Source organism: Ctenopharyngodon idella, chromosome 21 (assembly GCF_019924925.1).
Source record: "Ctenopharyngodon idella isolate HZGC_01 chromosome 21, HZGC01, whole genome shotgun sequence".
NCBI lineage: Eukaryota > Metazoa > Chordata > Actinopteri > Cypriniformes > Xenocyprididae > Ctenopharyngodon > Ctenopharyngodon idella.
Genome location: NC_067240.1, coordinates 14,475,452 through 14,492,101, shown reverse-complemented (window position 1 = coordinate 14,492,101; position 16,650 = coordinate 14,475,452). Strand labels below are relative to the sequence as shown.

The 16,650-nt window shown below is 40.7% G+C and overlaps 1 protein-coding gene across 2 annotated transcripts in view; it reads left to right on the top strand.

Annotated features, from left to right (window-relative positions):
* zbtb16a (zinc finger and BTB domain containing 16a) overlaps positions 1-16,650 on the top strand; it is a 114,529-nt gene that overhangs the window by 1,645 nt on the left and 96,234 nt on the right. For both annotated transcript variants that reach the window (XM_051876851.1, XM_051876850.1), the window contains exon 2: positions 759-2,108. In XM_051876851.1, coding sequence (XP_051732811.1) covers positions 850-2,108 — 1,259 coding nt within the window. In that variant the 5' untranslated portion in view covers positions 759-849. The remainder of the gene's footprint in view (positions 1-758; positions 2,109-16,650) is intronic.

Here is a 16,650-nt window from a genome sequence, read left to right as displayed (position 1 = left end):
ATAATGGTGAAGTTATATATTGTAAGTGTAATGATAAATGGCCAACCATTTGAGCTTTTTTATGTTAATTGACAAATGACACGGTTTAAGTGCGTTGAGGCTTTATCTTTTATATCTGATATAGCAGAAAAATGACATCTGTATGTATATAATTTACATATGTTACATGGAAGTGTATTTAAAATAAAAATGCCATTTTACTGCGTTTTAGGAGCTCTGAGCTGTTTTGTGTCATCCTCTGTTCCAACTATTCCTGGCAACAGCTTGCCTCACTCTCCATGCTCCGCTCAGTATCCCTGTCTGTGATGAGAATACTGAATAAGATGCCATTTCATTTCAGGAGGCTGTTGATGGGCTTTGTGAGGAGAGCTCGAACACATAGAAACAAAGGCTTGATTACTGCCAGCCTTTACTAGCACTAAAGCCAAGTTTACACGTTTCTCATGTGGGCCACTTGTCGTTTTGTTTTATTTTGTGCAATTTGACAGATTTATGGCCAGATTTTGTGTTTGTTTCTTAGGAATCTGTTACTGAAATGGCATTCGTATTTGTTTGTTTTAGTTTTTTTATACAGTACAGAGTTCTTTGGAAATATAATATATTGATATCATTGTGAAAATTGATGGCATTTTTTTTATTCTGGAAAAATTAGAATGATGGATGTTAATTTAGGAACAAAGAAAATCAACAAAAACAAATAAAATCAAACATTGAGACTTTGCTTCATTTAACTGTGAGTCTCTTTCATCTCTTTCTAGATTGACCTTATCTTGTTTACAAAGATAACTGAACAAACTGCTACGTGGAAAGAAAGACTCATGAGTTGGCCGTGTGGATTTCAGAGACGTTATGGATTTGACTAAAATGGGTATGATCCAGCTCCAGAACCCCAATCACCCCAATGCCCTGCTGCACAAGGCTAATCAAATGCGCCTGGCCGGCACGCTGTGTGACGTGGTCATCATGGTGGACAGCCAGGAGTTCCACGCTCACCGGACTGTGCTGGCCTGCACCAGTAAGATGTTCGAGATCCTGTTTCACCGCAACAGCCAACATTACACTCTGGACTTTCTCTCACCAAAGACCTTCCAGCAGATTCTGGAGTATGCCTACACTGCCACGCTCCAAGCTAAAGTGGAGGATCTGGATGACCTGCTGTACGCAGCAGAGATTTTAGAAATAGAGTACTTGGAGGAGCAATGCCTGAAGATACTGGAGACCATCCAGTCCTCAGATGAAAATGACACAGAGGTCAACATGAACGATGGCGGCACAGAAGACGATGAGGAACGCAAGGGACGGCACGGCAGGAACCAGGCGGGTTCGAAAAAGCATTCCGTGGAGGAAGGCGGCTACGTGTCGACTGCCCAGCAAGTGCTGGCGCTGCCGGGAATGGTGGATCAGAGTCCCTCGGTCTCCACCTCCTTCGGCCTCTCCACCATGAGCCCAACCAAAGCAGCCGTGGACAGCCTAATGAGCATCGGCCAGTCCCTCCTGCAGGGCACCATGCACCCCGGTGTGGGTGCCGAACAGCCCCTGCATGGCAACTCCCACCCCATGATGGGAGAGATCAAGACGGAGATGATGCAAGTAGATGAGAGCGGAGAGCACGAGAGCTCTAAAGCCATGGAGTCCAGCGGCTCCAGCAACGGCGAACGCAGCGGAGAGTCCGACAAGAACCGTGACGGGCCCGGCACCCCTACCAGGAGCAGCGTGATCACCAGTGCCCGTGAGCTGCATTATGTCAGGGAGGAAGGTGTGGGCGACCAGCAGGCTGAGGTCAGCCAGATGGGCTTGGAGGCCATGGCTGGGATGACCGAAAAACACTTGGCGTCACTCTATGGCATTCCTCCCAACCACAAGAATGAAGCGATGCTCTCTATGCCCGCCTCCATGGCCTCATCCTTGCACATGTCCCCAGCCCTGGCCATGTCCATGGACTTCAGTGCCTACGGGGGCTTGTTGCCTCAGAGCTTCATCCAGAGGGAGTTCTTCAACAAACTCGGCGAGTTAGCTGCCGGGATGAAGCCTGATGGCCGAGGCCCGAACGAGCGCTGCAATGTGTGTGGTGCCGAATTGCCTGACAATGAGGCAGTGGAGCAGCACAGGTAAGCTACTGATTTCATTTTGTACATCAAGTTGGTTTGCGTAAAATCATGTTCCCGAGTGGTTTTTTTTTTTTTTTTTTTTTTTTTTTTTTTTGCATCCTCTGGTGTAAAGGCAGGGTCCCTAATTCAATTAGTGTACCGTGGTCTGTGAAACAAAGGACCACAAGGTGCCCATTTTTAGAAATTCTTTTGATTAAAGAATTTAGTTGCAGAGAAATGTTAGTGGAAGATGAGTCATGATGGTTAACTGTTGATTGCTTATCATCTTTCATGCTGGAGGTCAATTTGCTTAACACTCTGCCTGCGGTGGATATGAGAGAGAATGATTGCAGAGCTGATTTACGCACGTATATGTTTTCCTCTTGCTTTGCCCTTATCAAGAAAAATTGCTCTTCAGCTGAAATAACATTTGAAAGGAGTGAGGTAAAAAATAGGTCGATCAAGTTGCAATATAACTATTTAAAATATTGCATAAAGAATCACTCATATGGTTAATTTATCATGAAAATTAGTGGATTCTATAAACAGAAAAATGCAGTATAAATTAGGTGCCAATGGGCAGAAATAGTTATGTTGACAATTCATAATAATAGTTTTTTTTTTTTTTTTTATGAAAGTTTAAGAAATTGGTAAACAAAATTAATGCTTTTGACATGCTCAGTAGTTCAATAAATGTGCTTGCAAGTTTATATTCTTCATCTTACTGTAAAATGTCGTATTCAGATATATTGCACACAGCAAGACAAGGCATTCCCAGCCTACTGAAGAAAAATGAATATTTTTTTTTTTTTTTTAACTTGGTTCCTTTAAGTGGGCCGTCTGTCACGGCTCCCAGGCGTTGGGTGCTGATCACTTCCAGGCCTGTGCTGGTGGCTGCCTTAGTGGTCCTGGAGAGGCTCTGGCTGAGCCCATTAGCTGCACCTGGAGAGGGGGCTGGCTAATGGGAAGCAGCCTCCCCACCCACCCCCTGACCCCCATGGTGTGGCCAGTGATGAGTAGGCCAGCCTGGGCCCCAGCCACCCGGGACAAGGAGGGCCTTATTAGCTTTATGAGTAGTGCAGACTGTCCAGCCCAGGAAATGAGGGTCTATGTGTAGGACCCGGGCCGACCTCCACTGCGTAACCTTTTGGCCACTTGGCTGGCCTCTGGTTCTCGTCAGTGTGACTTGTGGGGGTGTTGCAAGGAGCTGAGATGAGGTGAGGAAATCCACGACAGACGTTATCAGCTTTTGAAGGCCGTAGCCACACCCTTGTTGCACCGAGTGTTGCTGTCGACTAGACAAGACTTGCAGGATTCAGATGTTGAACTTGTTTGTACAATATTGTAGAATTGTACAGAACATTTACATTTATTTATTTAGCAGACGGTTTTATCCAAAGCAAAACATTAGCAATTTGTCACAAGAGCCAACAATATTCATAGAATAAAAAGCTGCTATGATTGTTGTTACGGCACTTAAGAAACAGCTGATGACTCGAATAAGGAGCTGAATGTGTTTATTCTGGTGTCATGAAAGAGGCTGTTTAGCGGAGAGAGTTTTGAAAGGGTAAAAGATAAAGTTAAAGTGAGCCAGTCATGCACATCTTGGAGTCAATTGCAGTGAGGTGCAATAAGATTATAAAGCAGCAACTGTATGAAAAGGCATTGAGGGAAAACACCACACATATGCGTCTCTTCAAAGAGAAATTGATTATGTAGGACCTGCCATAGTCTGTTCAAACCATAGTACGTTATTTTGCTAATTGCGTGAGTTTTAGTGCCGCTTGTTTATAGGATTTCAGTAGATCTGCATTTTGCGGGTTTCTTAATGACAGACCCTGGATTGAGAATAAAATGGTTTGAGCATTCGTCCTTAATCTGTTGGAATGCACAACGGTGAAAGTTCACTTGAGGATTCAGTTTCAGTCCAAATATTCATGCGTCTTTAGAAGTGCTCAAGATGGCATTAATAAATCCCTTTTAATTACCTTCATTAGTCACTGAGTGAAAAATGTTCATTCAACCTTATGAACTTTAAGGTTGGTGTTTATCTTAGAACAGAATAATTAACAAGCCATGTTAATTTAAAAGTTGTCTGTGCTTGTGTGAATCATCGAAGTAAGCGCATTGGCATGTCAGATGTTCCGAATTTGACTCAAAAGGATGCAGCAGTTGCCGAAACAGCCAGTGACATGTAATTGAAGTAGTTTTAGCAGCACTGTTGAGATTGAGATCAATATTGTTATTTGATTTGGTACATTATGGGTTCTTATGATGGGCACGTTTTGGGTTTAAATTTGCATCATATCTTCACAGTATTTATTTCAATGCTTAAAAAAAAAAAGAAAATCTAAATGATGCATGACAGTGATAATAGAATGTAATGTCAAATCATAAAAATTCTGATTATTATTAGATCCTTCCCCATTCTTATTTCATGCCAGAGATATCGGTTAGATGTACTTATCTACTTTACTTTCTTTTTAAGTTTCAATGAAAGTGTCAGATTTGCTATGGTGAGGTTTCCTTTTTAAAGGTTTTTTTCATCACAGCTCTTGACGGCTTGCAGCAGACGGGGCGGCAGCTCTTGTGACTAATTACAGATTATTTTGCAACATCTTGTGCCAGGGTCCCAGCTATCTCCAGCACTCTACATGAAAAATATTTCTGTTTGAGAGTTCATTTAGGGCAAACAGGTCAAGCTAACATCTGTAATTGTTTCCAGATTAGGTACAAGCCTTTCTGCATGTAGATATGTATGTGTGTGTGTGTGTGTGTGTGTGTGTGTGTGTGTGTGCGTGTGTGCGCGCGCATTTGGGAGCGAACGCATTAGTAAGTGCTTGTTTCCTGTATAAATTTAGCTTGCTGCATTCATTCCCCATTGCCCTGGGTTATGTCATAAAGCTCTGAATGATATGTGCATCACTTCCAAAACCATGCGAGTGTCAAGACTATCCTATTAACTAGACCACTGGAGTAATCTTGTAATATTTGGTGTAGATGCGTGTCTGAGGGTTGCCTAAATGAACATGTTTATTTGTATTTCAACCACCCAGAGTTCCCTACAGGAGCTAAATCGAAGCACCGTAGCAGCTTTTTTGACATGAACTAGAGGAATATTTTTTTTTTTTTTGCCAAGGAAAACAGTTTGTGGTCCTTTGACTCATGGAAACGTATTACAGAAATATTTCAGCAGCCTGCCAAAAAGAAAATAATCAACATGCACAGCACCGAAATAATTCACAAAGAAAGAAGGGAAAACTACACTGCATTTTATCCACATTCTTTGGACTGTTTGGACTGCCGTCTTTGAAAAAGAGATTGACGTAGATCATTTTTTGAAAGCAATAAATGTCTGGGGCCGTATTCACAAAACATCTTAAGGCTAAAAGTAGCTCCTAACTTGCCGATTTAGGAGAAACTCTTAAAAATAATGGGGTGTGTCAGTCCTAAATTTAGGACTCCTACATTTTTGTTCTAAGAGTATTTCAAGTATTTTAGCACTAAAAGTAGCTCCTAAATCTGTGAAAAGTTATGTCAAGAGGACTCCTAAGTCACTAAGACCAAATTACAAACAATCCTAAAATGGTTGTTGCCGGTGTTCTCCGCCTCAGCAATCCAACCAAAGACACTGTACATCATTGTGGTAATAGGCGATAGAGCCTTGAGTGTTGAGCTTTTTCTTCATAAATGCAATAAATATTTTCATATAGATTTTTAATCTTCATTTATGTGCAGGCAAAATGTATTGAATGATGGAGAATAAAACTTCGCGGTCAAGTTGAATATAATATCCTAACGTCGGCGTGGGTAGCCTTGTGGAAAACTCACGTGATCTGAGTTCGAATTCCAGCTCGTGGACCTTTCCCGATCCCGTCCCCCCTTTCTCTCTCCCACCTCGATTCCTGTCTACTCACTGTCCTATCATAATAAAAAGGCAAAAATGCCAAAAATAAACCTTTGAAAATAAATAAAGCTAAAAATAAGCATATTTGGCATGCTGTCTGAGGGGATCAAGGGCTCCGAGCTCGGAATTTAGCTCAAACCTAGAGAACTCCCCGTATCCTAGGAATAGGTAACCAGCCGAGAGTGAGTGTGTATGTGTGTGTGTGTGTATATATATATATATATATATATATATATATATATATATATATGTATATATAATGCCTCCTCTCAAGCAGATTAGACTGTTTGAAAGTGTTTCTCCCGAACTTTATAAAGCATAATTTGATGCTTGAATTCTTCAATCTCTCGAGATGCAGATATGTAGGCTGACAATTAGCTGAACATATACTTGTTTAATTAGTGACACTTAGCCTACATTTTAAAATCTTTATTTGAATAACAGCGTTTTAATTTTAAAATCTTTATTTGAATATGGCAACATGATACCCTGTTCTACAATATTTCTATGAATAAATCAATGACAGAGACCCCTCCCCTATCAGCCAATCACTGTGGGCATAGTTAGTAAACGTGTTGCCATCATCCATAGCAACGAGGTCAGTCCCGCCCTTTCTCTTAGCTTAAGACTTCTCTCTATTCCTTAGTAAAAGTTTTTGTCTCTGTATCATTGTGAATAGGATGTAAGAGAAAACTAAGAACTTTTACTGCTATTTAGGAGAACCCTTAGTGGTAAGATAAAATGTTTTGTGAAAATGGCCCTTGGTTCTCAGGTTGTTGTTCATGGCAGACAGGTGGAAGAAGGTTGAGCGTAGTCAAGCTAGCATAGGTAGTGCTAACTGTGGAGCTAGCTACGGTTTAAAAAGGAGGCAGGGTCTTATCTGTGGATATCAGAGACAGCGATAACCCTGCGCTCTCCTTTCCACTATACCAAGAGCAGATGGGGATGATAAGTCCTCATGGTGCTGCAGAACGAGATAACACCAGGCTGCAGTGAGGTGAGAGGCACCTCACAACTTTCCTTGAATGCTCACAAGTGCAGCTGAATCTCACCATGTAGCTGTAACGCTCCTACGATGGCTTTCCCCTGGATCTCTGACGCAACATGAACTTGATGTTCGGTTTATGTTCTGCTGCTGTAACATTAAGCAGTGAGCCACTGTAATATGGTGTATTTTGTCGAATGCCATGAGGGTGAATCATTTTTGGGTGAACTCTCCCATTAAGACAAGACGTTTATCATGGCCATCTTGGTAACATCCCTGTCCAGCGGTTTTCTATGCGGGTAATATGCATACAATCACCTATTTAGGACTGAAATGTCAAACTTATCAAGATAATATTGTTTATTTCAATATATTTCAAATTGGTAATAAAATCTGACAAAATGTGGCATTTTTACTTTTTTGGAAAAACTTTTTCAGCAATCTGCATGTGCTTTCTAGATTAACACTATTAATATAGTACTTGGTTCTTTTAACTGAAACGCAAGACTTTCTCCCGTTTATTTTGCTACGAGTGGCCCATCTCCACCTCCTTACATTGTCTTTGGTGTGATTAAGACTTGGTCAGCGATATTTGTTTTTGGTGTTATGGGTGTTCAGTCAGTTTATATGCCATATTTTTAATGCAAAATAAATGAAAACAAGGCTGTGAGTATATAATAATGTGATGGATAGACGTATGTTACATGTGTAACATACCAACGATAGAGATATTGCCGATGGCTGATGCCTTTGAGGATATCGAGATAACTGGCTCGTTTTTCCATTAATGTAATAAATTATTAATATTATCAGGCTAGTATTATTATCAAATTAATATTAGGACCTATAATTCATTTGCCTTCCCTAACTTCAAAGCGGCATCACGACATACTTGGACTCAATGAAATCGATTTTAAAACTGACTACAAAACTACACCCTACATCAGTATTGAATTGCAAACCATGTATCGTCAATCTCACAGGCTGACAATATGACTGGAGCATATCACCCAACACTAATGTACAGGCCTTATATCCATTCAGCTTGTCTTAAAACCGTGAAACATCCTCTGTGCCAGCTAATTTGATAGCGTGGTGTTTAACTCTGGAGCCGTATGGTAATTAAGAATGATTGCAATTAAGCCAAAGAGACTTCAAACAAGTGGACCCTTCACTTTGTCAAGTTAGCCAATTAAGTTTCTGAAACTCCTCATGGCTGCTCTGAAAATTGGAATAATGCCCCCCAAAAATGATTTTGACATTCCTATACATTTCTGGGACAAGAAATTTTGTCTTGTGAAAATTATGATTCTCATGTCTAGTTGAATTTGAAATGCTTATTTTATGTTTGAGATGAGTTTTGTTGGTGTTTTAAGGATGAAACTGTGAGAGTCATTGCCTAATTAAAGCTGCTCTCTTTCTCAAGATACTCTATTGTAAAGAACACAGCTAAAATAGAGGAAATCATATAAGTAATGTGAATTTCATGTGAAGTTTTCATACTGTTGTTGATTTTATAATTGCATATTAAAATAGAATATACCATCACAAACTTTTATAGTTTGTTAGTGTTGAGCGAACTATATAAATTTTAATGCCTTTAAGAATTCTGTGTATCTGTATTTTTCAGTGTTTTTTGTTTCAGATGCTAGTATTTGTCTATGCAGCCCACATACGGCAGTAGCTGGCAGGCGCCCAATTATGGACAGGCTTTAAAAGCCCCGCTTGAACTGTAAAGATTTACACCGCCACCCCTCTGATCTGGAATCTGCCTTCTGTCCTCACTGTCAAGACAAGAGATGTATCGATTAAAGACTTAACACTAGGTTGCATCATGTGTATTGGACTTGCGCACCTTGACTGCAGCTCTGTATCGTCAGAGCCTTGCTGACGAAAAGATGTTTGTTGGTTCTTGTATCAGAGCAGTCCATCAGGTAAATTTCGCCACCAAAGTCTTATTTGATTCACTTCTGTCCGCCTGTATCTGAGGCATCACCTACACAGGGATCGGGTTCGGTACTCGTGTGTGGAAAATAAGAGACTTTTTCATTCTCACATGAATACGGAATAAAAGTAAACACAGACAGGCAGACAGCTCTGCCCCATATTATTAAAGCGATAGGCATCTGGCATGCCCGGTAAAAAGACATGACGGTTGCGCACAGGGCTTTTTTCGCTGAGGTGCTTTTCACTGGCCGCTTTCTTATCTGCTTTCTACAACTGGAGATGGAAGGATTACAGACAGAGCAGAGCGCTGCAAGCCCACTGTGGTGCCAGGTGGCACACTAGCCATCTGCGAATATATCTGAAGCCATTTTGCTCCACCACACATGTAGATGTGCGTGTATACATGCATCAAAATCAGATTTAAACGGTAACCGTGGTGATGCAGATGAAGCGAAAGCAGGCTGGTCGAGATAAGGCGCTGGTGTTTCATGGAAGGGGCCGTTGTCTTTTTGCCCTATTCTGGTCCTTGTGTAATTGGTCAGAAGTCAGATTCACTGGGAAAGCGGTAGTTGCTGTACTGCCACTTGTTTTTCTAAATACTCTCACAAAGTATTTTAAGCATCTTGTATTTACAAAAATACATTACACTTCTTATATCCTCAAAGAAAAGTCCCCATCCAATTTTATAGCAGCCACGTTATATCACAGGTCCCTCTTTTCAGTAAGTACAGTGTTTTAATCCCATCAATATCCCATTAGCATCTGGTTTCTGGCTCCCGCAACATGAAAGAAGACGTGTCGGTTCCCCCTCGCTAGTTCTAAGGCGCTGCCGAGCTCCACATACAATGAAGGTCTGGAGCAAAGGGCCAAGCCAAGCGTGCACGAGGGCTGTGTGAATGCACTGCTGGGGCTCCGGAATCCCCTGGAAGTATCAAATCAGAACCTTCCTCAGGCTTCCACCGAGAGGGGCTCTAATTAGCTCCTTTGTTGCCTGTTGAATGGGGTGCCAGAGATTGGCAAGGGGCCCCCGATAGAGTGATACAAGTGCGCTATGGAGGGGGTCATAAAATACCCATCACATTAGATCTGTGTGATGTCGGAACAGGTAGGAAGCGGCCAAGCTGCACGTTACAGGATTTGTTTTTGTGAAAAACCTGTGCTTGCCTGAAATTCCAAGCATTGTAGTTCTCAGTTGCTTAACTGCTATCTATAAAGTGAATCCACTGTAAATCCATAAAGATGGTTAAAACTATAAGGCTAATGAAACTAATTTTAAGTCTTCTCTTCATAATGTTTACATCTGTTTTTTTTTGTGGGGGGAAAAAAAGGAAGGGAAAATAATTGAGGGCAAAAAGGTCCATTATCTGTTATCAAGTTTAGTGATGCTTCTGTTGATCAACACTGTGAAATCACGTGAACAACTGGAAGACAATGTGAAATCTGCAAGGGGAAATTTTTTGGCTTGAATTTTTGATCGTGTGGATTCCTATTGAAATGACTGGATTTTCGGGCACAAAAATTCACAGAATAATAAAGACCGCATCTTAAGACACAAGTTTTCTAGCTGCAGTTCACTATTTAAAAGTGCTATTATTTAGTGAATTTATTTATTTATTATTATTTAGTGCATTGGGAGTTTTTTTTCAGTCTCTCTGCCCCATCTCTTTTCTTACACTCTCCCCCCTTTTTGCAAGGGGTGGAAATTAAGTTAGCAGAGACATGGCCTAAAGAAGCATCCCTCTCTCTCTCCTCTATTATCTCCTGCTGGAGGCATTTGAGAGATATGGGATGGCAACTCTCAGCGAATGCAGAAAGCCAACCGGCACGTTTTAAGCCATGTTGTAATCCAGGGGGATCAGTTGGATAAATGGTAGAATAAAGCTCAAACCATAATTGATTTATGTATTTGCTGACTGAAGACGCCTGCAGTGATCACTAGCAGGACAGGATGAATGATTAATGGCTTGGCCTTAAGAGAGCTTGTTTGAGCGAGAGGCCATGCCCTGCACTTACATTACCAAATACATCTGAGCTCTAATTCAATAGAAGAGAGATTATTTCACTAAGCACACTACCTTCATTTAGCTCCAGATTGAGCGATGCCCGTCAGTAAATCGCCATTGTTTGGCATTTGTCATGACTGTCGGGCTTTCTGCGTCATTTGCGAGACTGAAAGCATTTTATAAAACTAAAATGTCCCTGTAACGTTTTAATTACCTCAATGTCTGTTTGTCATGCTACGAACAGCCAATATCCTCTGTGACACACACTTTATTTCTCTCCCCGTCTGCTAGAGACAAGACATGAAACCGAAATGGGTTTTTTTTTTTTTTTTTTTTTTTTTGCAGATGAATTGATATAGTTTTCTACTCTGTGTCTCTCAGACTATTTTTGACCTGTCACCAAAATTGCACTTGAGTTTTATTGGCACGTTACACAGAGAGCTTTCTCTCCCTTTAGTTCAGGCTGAAGTGTTTTTGTGTTTCCTCACTGTCTGGGAGTCCAAAAGCCATTCCATTTACTGGACTGATCACCAGGGCTGCCCACTGTGACACGTCATGACTCACACGGCATCATTTCTGCTGTTTGTGTCCGTGGCAGAAGGAAACTGATGATGCTGTCAGGACATGCTGTACACCATTAAGCATAGAGCAGAGCGGCAGCTCTCTGCTTCTCCCCTACATGAGCCACCACTGTCTCGCCTAGCAATTTTACACCCTGTGCTCTTTGTTTGACCTTACCGTGAAAGAAAAGTCACATTGATCCTGTCTTTGGGGTTGGCGGCGGTGTCTTTTGAAGAGCCAAAAATGCATTTTGGCTGGGATTTCACATGATGTTCGAGAACAGCTATTGCGTCAGCCTGACTGTCTGATGCATATTGGTTTGCTTTACACAACCTGGTTACTTTACATGTCATTAAGTTGGTTTTTTCCTGGCTAAGTGGGCAGTTCCCTGCCATAATAATTTATAATAACGACCATAATGAGGTATGGTGTGAAAAAGTGTGGCTTTTGTGAGAGTTGGAGTCCTCAACAGGTGTCGGTGTCCTTATCAGCACATCAGACCTTATCTCAGAGGCTCAGCTTCCTGCATCCTCACGCATGCATCAGAATAACTTAGCCTCTGACCTTATTCCACACTTGCATCTTGTTCCTCACCAAGCCTGAGCTGGATTTTACCATTAATGGTAGGGTCGCCTATCTGCCCTTCCAAATAAGACTATCGCGGTGCGGGTTCTCAAGGTGTGGGTTGTATATGTTCTGTTGTGGGAAAGAAGCATTCGTTGTGCTTATATCAGTAAATACACATTTAGAGAATGAAGAAATGGAGGATCGTTGGGGGCTTGGGTGGGTTGGCGAGATAAAAGGCTGTCTTATATAATGTGGAGAGCTTGGTCGAGAGGTCTCACTGTGCTATTTTAAATCCTGACTTGGGTGTAGTGTTGAGAGGGTTGGGGTCTTAGAACCATGAGAGCTTCCATTGTGAAAGGTTAGTCTGTTACAGTAGAGTGGATGCAGGGGTCTTGCCACAGACAAAGGTGGGGTCAAACAGGCCCCCATTATTTACAGTAGTCCCTTTCATTGCCCAAGTGAAACTGGAGCCTCCAGGGGCCTCATGGGAAAAGCAGTGTTTTTGCTCAGTCAGGCCTTCAATAAGGTCAAAGAGCATTGTGGGTGGGGTGAGCTGACTTCCAGGCCTTCATAGAGGGTCTTTTATTGATCAGCAAAGAATCTGTCACACAGGCAAAGTTTAGAAAAACAACAGTGGCAATACCACATTTCCGTGGTGGGACCATCATGTGCTCTAAGAAGAGGAAAGATCAATGAGATCATGTCTGCTTTAGAATGGTTGACTTCCTTCTCCCAACTGACTGACTAGCTATTTAATTTATTTTAATTTTTATGTATGTTAAAATAAACACATTAAATTATTTATTAATGTTGTTTCATTTATTTTTAAATTTAGTTAAACATTTAATTAACTTTTTTTTTTTTATTCATTTATTTATCATGTCTCTTTGGCTTTGTGTGATTGGCAGTTCCTCTGGGGAAATTAATCGCAATTGGACCACAGTGTCTGCAACAGTGCAGCTCCACATATGGTTTTATATTGTTTTTAGTCATGCTCTTGGAAAAAAAAGACATGTTTTGTAATATTAGATGCCATCTTGTTGGACTCAATACCCAAAGCGTTCTGAAACCAGTAGTATTTGTTTTCTTTCATTAAGTAAGGGAAAGTAGCCCAGCCAGCTCCTGGCTCCACTCATCTTTATGGAGGGAAAAAAAGCACCATCTGCCAGTAGAATCCCACATAATCTTGGCGTAATCTTGACTTAAATGTTAAGAATGAGAGCGAGAGTGTTCAAAGAAGGAGCCCTACATACAATACGCATAACAGAACAGTCTGCCGGAACAGATTTTATTATTTTTAGGCACACAATACGGACAGGGTCAGAGTTCATGGGGCAGAGGTCTGCGTGCGGGAGGTAGGAATGGGAGGGTCTCAGGGGTCCAGTGTTGACCCCAACCTTTCGGACCATTGTCCTGAGGAGCACAAAGGACGGTCGTCCTCTAGTTTGGCCTACCTCAAGCTGAGTTTGACAGAGGCTTTGAATTTGGTTGACACAACAGTGAACAATCAAATGGTGAAAGAGCTTTTTGTACAAACTCAAGAAAAAATGCTAATAAAAAAGCCAAATCTTTTATTTTGTGCAAAGTGATTTAGTTTAAGCTAGATATCTAAGCAATATCACCCCTATGACATTGTTTATTTAAATAAGGTGTTGTATGAAATGGTAAACATTTTATGATCCCTTTCCCTTGATTTCTTACAGACACACAATACACCTGTTCCTCTTTTATGGCTCTCTCTCTGACTTGGTTTTTTTAGATGTAGTGTTCTTCAGACTACACTAGAGTCTCAATCACCTGCATTAGGAGCACATCACTCTCCATCCACCTTACAGAGTTCGCTTCAGTTCGGCAGGCTGAAATAGAGTTGTGCTGTGGAAATACTGATGTGAGAGTGTGAAGTGGCCACAACTCCTCTCCCCCTCTTTCCTTTGTCTGTTGGTTTCTTGCGCTCCCACTATTGTGATGAGGTAATGGGTCCCTCATTCTGTCCCTGTCAGCTGCTTTCTGTTGTCTAATGTGTGGAATGGTTAAAAATAAACCTTTTGTATGGTAGTTAGTTGGGGGAACAGAAAAAAGAGAGGCCCAAATTTAAATCCTCTAAGTGAGCTATTAACGTCTGCTGGCTGGGAAGTCCATATGCTTCCCCTAGATGTGTGAGAAATGCGAAGATGGAAAGCCCTGAAAATATACTGTAGCATGTGTTGGTGTCATGACTCCAGAGCGCAGTAGGAACTATCGGTGTGATTCGTTTGATTAATAATAGTGATGTTATTTTTACTACAGTTTTTATATGTTGCCTTTGTAAAAACTTACTGAAATGATTAAACATTGTTAAATTATGTATTTGTTAAATTGTTATATACATTTCTAGTGGTAATGGATACTTTAAAATCTCTGTAAGGTAAAATCTTCAAAAGGTCAAAATGTTCTTTGGAAAGCTTAGCTTTTCAGGAACACTGAAATTAGGTCACCTTGTCCATTTTCCAGGAAATCTGGATTGGTAGTACTATTCCCTGAATTTATTCTGTTATCAAAAACAGATTGATTAATAAAGATCTCTTTCAAAATTTACTTTTGTCCTTCAAAGTGAATTATAGTTTCCTTTTCAAGTCAGCAAAGCTTTCTATAGTCTTGCTGATAAAAAATAAAATAGTTTCATAAGAAATGTTTGCGTCACTTTGAGTGGTTTCGCCATTTAAATGTTTTTACATTCTCCTTGACATTTCTGTGTAGAAGAGATCAAATATAGTCAGGGCTGATCTTCTCAAAGCTGTTGTGCTCTGGCTGCTGTTATGTGGGCTTGAGAGTGTCGCATTTTCTTCCTAGTCAGTTACATTAGATATAGAGAGCCACATACCACTGCTGAAGGCCAGTAGTTGCAGTACTGAAGCTGCAAAATCACCCAAAGCCATGAGATGATAGAGATTTTATATAGTGTCATGGTTCTGACCCTTGCCTTTGTTCAGTGTGTATGCTTTTCCTCAGTGAAAGGCAAGGATCCTCAGCCTTGTTGAGACATTAATAGTGACAATGGAACTGATTTAATGTGCATTATATCACCAGCTGTGGGTGTGTTCATTTTTGTATTAGGTTTTGCAAGAGAGAAGCGTTTTTTTTTTTTTTTTTTTTTTTCATTTCATATGAAAGTAAACAAATTATTTTGTACATTCAGTGCATTACACTTATAACTAGGTAAGGGATAAAAGCAGTTTCTTCCATTTAAATCAGTGTATGTACAAAGTGTTTATCTTTCCGGGTAAAATGGACCTTTCACAGACGTCGACATGTGCAGGTATATGGTACAGTGGTGCAACATTGGACAACTGTTGATCACTTGTTATTTTTCAGCTTCCCTTTGATTTCCACCCTGTCTCCATTTAAAGTAGAAAGAAGGGTGACAGAGTGCAAGCTTTTACAATTTTATTGGAGCAATGTGACATGCCTTCAGAGGTGCTGTATCTTGTCTCTCACCTCCAGTTTCAGCCTTATTTGTTGACTTTTTATTGTGAGCTTGTTTGTTTTGTAATCTCGGCCTTTAGTACGATTCAGATGGGATTCATCTTCTGATTGATGTTTAAGTTGCAGTTATTTACGTAGAATGTCTATGATTTCATTTACTGTTTGGGGTTTCTGTAGGTATTAACAAGTTGGGAGTGTATGTTGTGTGGATGTGGGCGTTAAAAACGGCTATGGGCTCTGGTCTAAATTCAAAATGAAGATGCAATGGCCAACACAAGAAGTTATAATGAAGCACTGAAGCCTAAATTCAATCTGTTGATCAAATAACGCGATCAAGACTCTTCAAAAAATTTGGACTAAACAGCTCAATTCATATGGATTAGTTTTACGATCTCTTTATGAACTTTTTGAAGGGTCAAAGTGGTAGTTGCATAGACTGTCAATGGAGGGACAGAAATCTCTCCAATTTCATTAAAAATAACTTGATTTGTGTTCCGAAGATGAACAAAGGGCTTACGGGTTTGGAATGACATGAGTAAATGATGACACAATGTTCATTTTTGGGTAAACTAACCCTTTGTCATTTTTGCGGAAATCCAAAAAACGTCCACACTGGCGAGCTAACTTTCTTGGAATGCAGGTAGATTTTCTCGTCTGTCATATCCGACGACATGCTTTTACGCGGCAGTAGCAGCTGCGCTCTGTGTTTGCTTGTGTTTTATGACAGGTGGAAACCAGCGTTAAGGTGCAATACCGCCACCTACTGTACATTGGGATGTCAATCAGATACTGGCGCTTGGTTCTTTGTGTCGTTATCATATCTTTACTATTAATTTTTAATGTTTCAGTTATTGCTAATACTGGTGGCTATATTGTGACACCCCTAATTAACATAACGTTAGCACAAAAATTACAAAAAAAAATCGCTGTTTCCGCAAAATTGTTAAGCAGCACAACTGTTTTCAACATTGATAATAGACCATTTAGGTGTTTACAAAACAGTGACATTTTTTTGTGGGCGGAGCCTACCGGGTGCCAGAAAATGACAGTCTATGCGAGCCACAGAATAAAAAAGGTAATTTAGAGTTTATATCTCACAATTTTGAGAATAAAAATCAGAAATGTCTTTTT